This window comes from Colobus angolensis, unplaced genomic scaffold (genome assembly GCF_000951035.1).
Source record: "Colobus angolensis palliatus isolate OR3802 unplaced genomic scaffold, Cang.pa_1.0 Scaffold133, whole genome shotgun sequence".
NCBI lineage: Eukaryota > Metazoa > Chordata > Mammalia > Primates > Cercopithecidae > Colobus > Colobus angolensis.
This window is the reverse complement of record NW_012114411.1, coordinates 1,798,040-1,800,319: the sequence shown is the minus strand read 5'-3', so window position 1 is coordinate 1,800,319 and position 2,280 is coordinate 1,798,040. Positions and strand designations below refer to the sequence as shown.

General features: G+C 41.8%; 1 protein-coding gene across 1 annotated transcript in view; it reads right to left on the bottom strand.

Annotated features, from left to right (window-relative positions):
- Positions 1-2,280, bottom strand: part of OPTN (optineurin) — a 48,512-nt gene that overhangs the window by 7,105 nt on the left and 39,127 nt on the right. Inside the window, exon 14 of the mRNA XM_011934231.1 lies at positions 408-538. Within this exon, the coding sequence (XP_011789621.1) occupies positions 408-538 (131 nt within the window). The remainder of the gene's footprint in view (positions 1-407; positions 539-2,280) is intronic.

Genomic DNA, 2,280 nt, shown 5'->3' with positions numbered 1-2,280 from the left:
CCAGGAAGCTGAGGCTGCAGTGAACCATGATCATGCCACTGCACTCCAGCCTGGGTGACAGGAGTGAGACCCTGCCTCAAAAAACAAAACAAAACAACACAACATTTTAAAAATCAAAATCCTTGCTTATCTAAAAGCAAGGAGCTTGATCAAGCTCCCACAGGTCTCTGTCAAGTTTTCCTGTAAGACAAACTAAGTGTTGGGAACATGGTCACATGAAGCATAAGAGAAGCAATTATTATTTATTTTTCAGATGGGGGACTCGCTCTGTCACCCAGGCTGGAGCACAGTGGCGCGAACACTGACGCAGAGCTATTCTTATAGTTCAGATCAGGAGCGTCTTTGGACAGGCACCCCTTCTCCAGCCATGCTGATGTGAGCTCTGGGTCCTCCTCTCTTTTCCTTACCTGCCTCCATCTTCGAAGGCATCATTCTCTTTCAGCAAAACTGCCAGCTGCAATGCCAGTTGCTCCTTTTCCTCATGAATTTTCTCTCTTGCTGCTCTTTCAGCATGAAAATCAGAACAGTAAACTTCCATCTGTTAGAGGAAAAAAAGATACAGAAGTTAGTACCCAGATGAGAATCTGCATTCTCTACAGTGTTTCTCTACAGTGTTTATCCCATGAGGCGGTAGTGCTGTATCACAGATGCATCATCCTGTGAGAAAACAGTATAATGACCATGACTTTCCAGGTACATTCCAATAGCAGATACAAGCTGTGTTTGTGTGTGTGCTTTAAACAACAAAATCCCACAACTGCACTGATACAGGTAGTTTAAATACTGTAGGTACCATTAATTCAGCAAAATTATCTGGACTTTTAGATAATAAACAACTCAGGATCAACTTAATACAATAAATGGCTTATTCATTCTGCCAGGTGTATTTATGAAGGCTGGTCTTAAGCTAAATTTAAAAGAATAATCATCACAAATAGACGCTATTTATTAAATTCCAAACATGTGTAAGGTCCTATGTTGGGTGCTTTACATTTACTCTCTTACTTTACCTTAAGAAAAATCCTGGGAATATAGAATTGCTATCCCCATTTTACAAACTTAATGGCTCTTCATCTTGGGAAAATTTGTTAAGTGGCCAAATCAGCATTTGAACCTGACAGAAGACCATTTCCCACGGACTTTTCCACATTCAATCCACGTCCCTGTGTGTCACCAGCCTCCTAAGATGGCTCCAGTGATCCTTGCCTCTTGGTATTCATCCCCTTGTATGTTTCCCTCTCACAGTGAATAAGGCCACCCTGTGTAACCTCTAGGATACTGCAGAAGTGATGGTGTATGGCTTCTGAGACTAGGTCACAAAAGACACTGTCACTCCTTGCTCTCTGGTGGATCACTTGCTTTGGGGGAAGCTAGCTGCCACGACATGAGGGCACCCAAGCATCCCTCTGGAAGGGACCACATGGTGAGGAACTGAAGCCTCCGGCTGACAGCCTGGGCAATATGGCAAAACCTCATCTCTACTAAAAATACAAAAAATTAGCTGGGCATGATGGCATGCACTTGTAGTTCCAGCTACTCGGGAGGCTGAGGCAGGAGGATCCCCTGAGCCCAGTAAATTCAGGCTGCGGTGAAGCACGATCATGCGACTGCACTCCAGCCTGGGTGACAGGAGTGCGACCCTGCCTCAAAACAAAACAGAACAACACATTTTAAAAATCAAATAATTGTTTTAAAATTATAAATAACAAAACACTTGATAGTGTTTTAATATTTAATGATGTCAGCTAACTGAGTGAACTGTTCCATTGGTATTGGAATTTAATATTAATTTTTAACTTTCTATGTTTAAAATTTGCTTTTCAAATTTGCTGGTTCTGAGATATAAATTATTATCCATTATTTTAAAAGTAGAATTAATAAAAATCTAAATATTCTATCAAAACTATAGTTACTTAAAAGTGTGTAATAAAGAGATCGTTTTAAGGGATTTCCTGTCAATTGTGAGTGGTTCAGCATCTCACAGTGTCGGTGACGGATCACGGGTGTTTCAGAGTATGACTTAAATTCGATTTAGTCTCACTTCTATCACTTACTAGCTTTGAGCCGGTAAGAATAGAGTCTTTGTTTTGTCCATTCCTATATCCCCGGCAGTAAGAACAGTGTTTGACATATTATAAGTGCTCAAAAAAGGAGTTATTGGGCCAAGCGCGGTGGCTCAGGCCTATAATCCCAGCACTTTGGGAGGCCAAGGTGGGCGGATCACGAGGTCAGGAGATCGAGACCATCCTGGCTAACACGGTGAAACCCCGTCTCTACTAA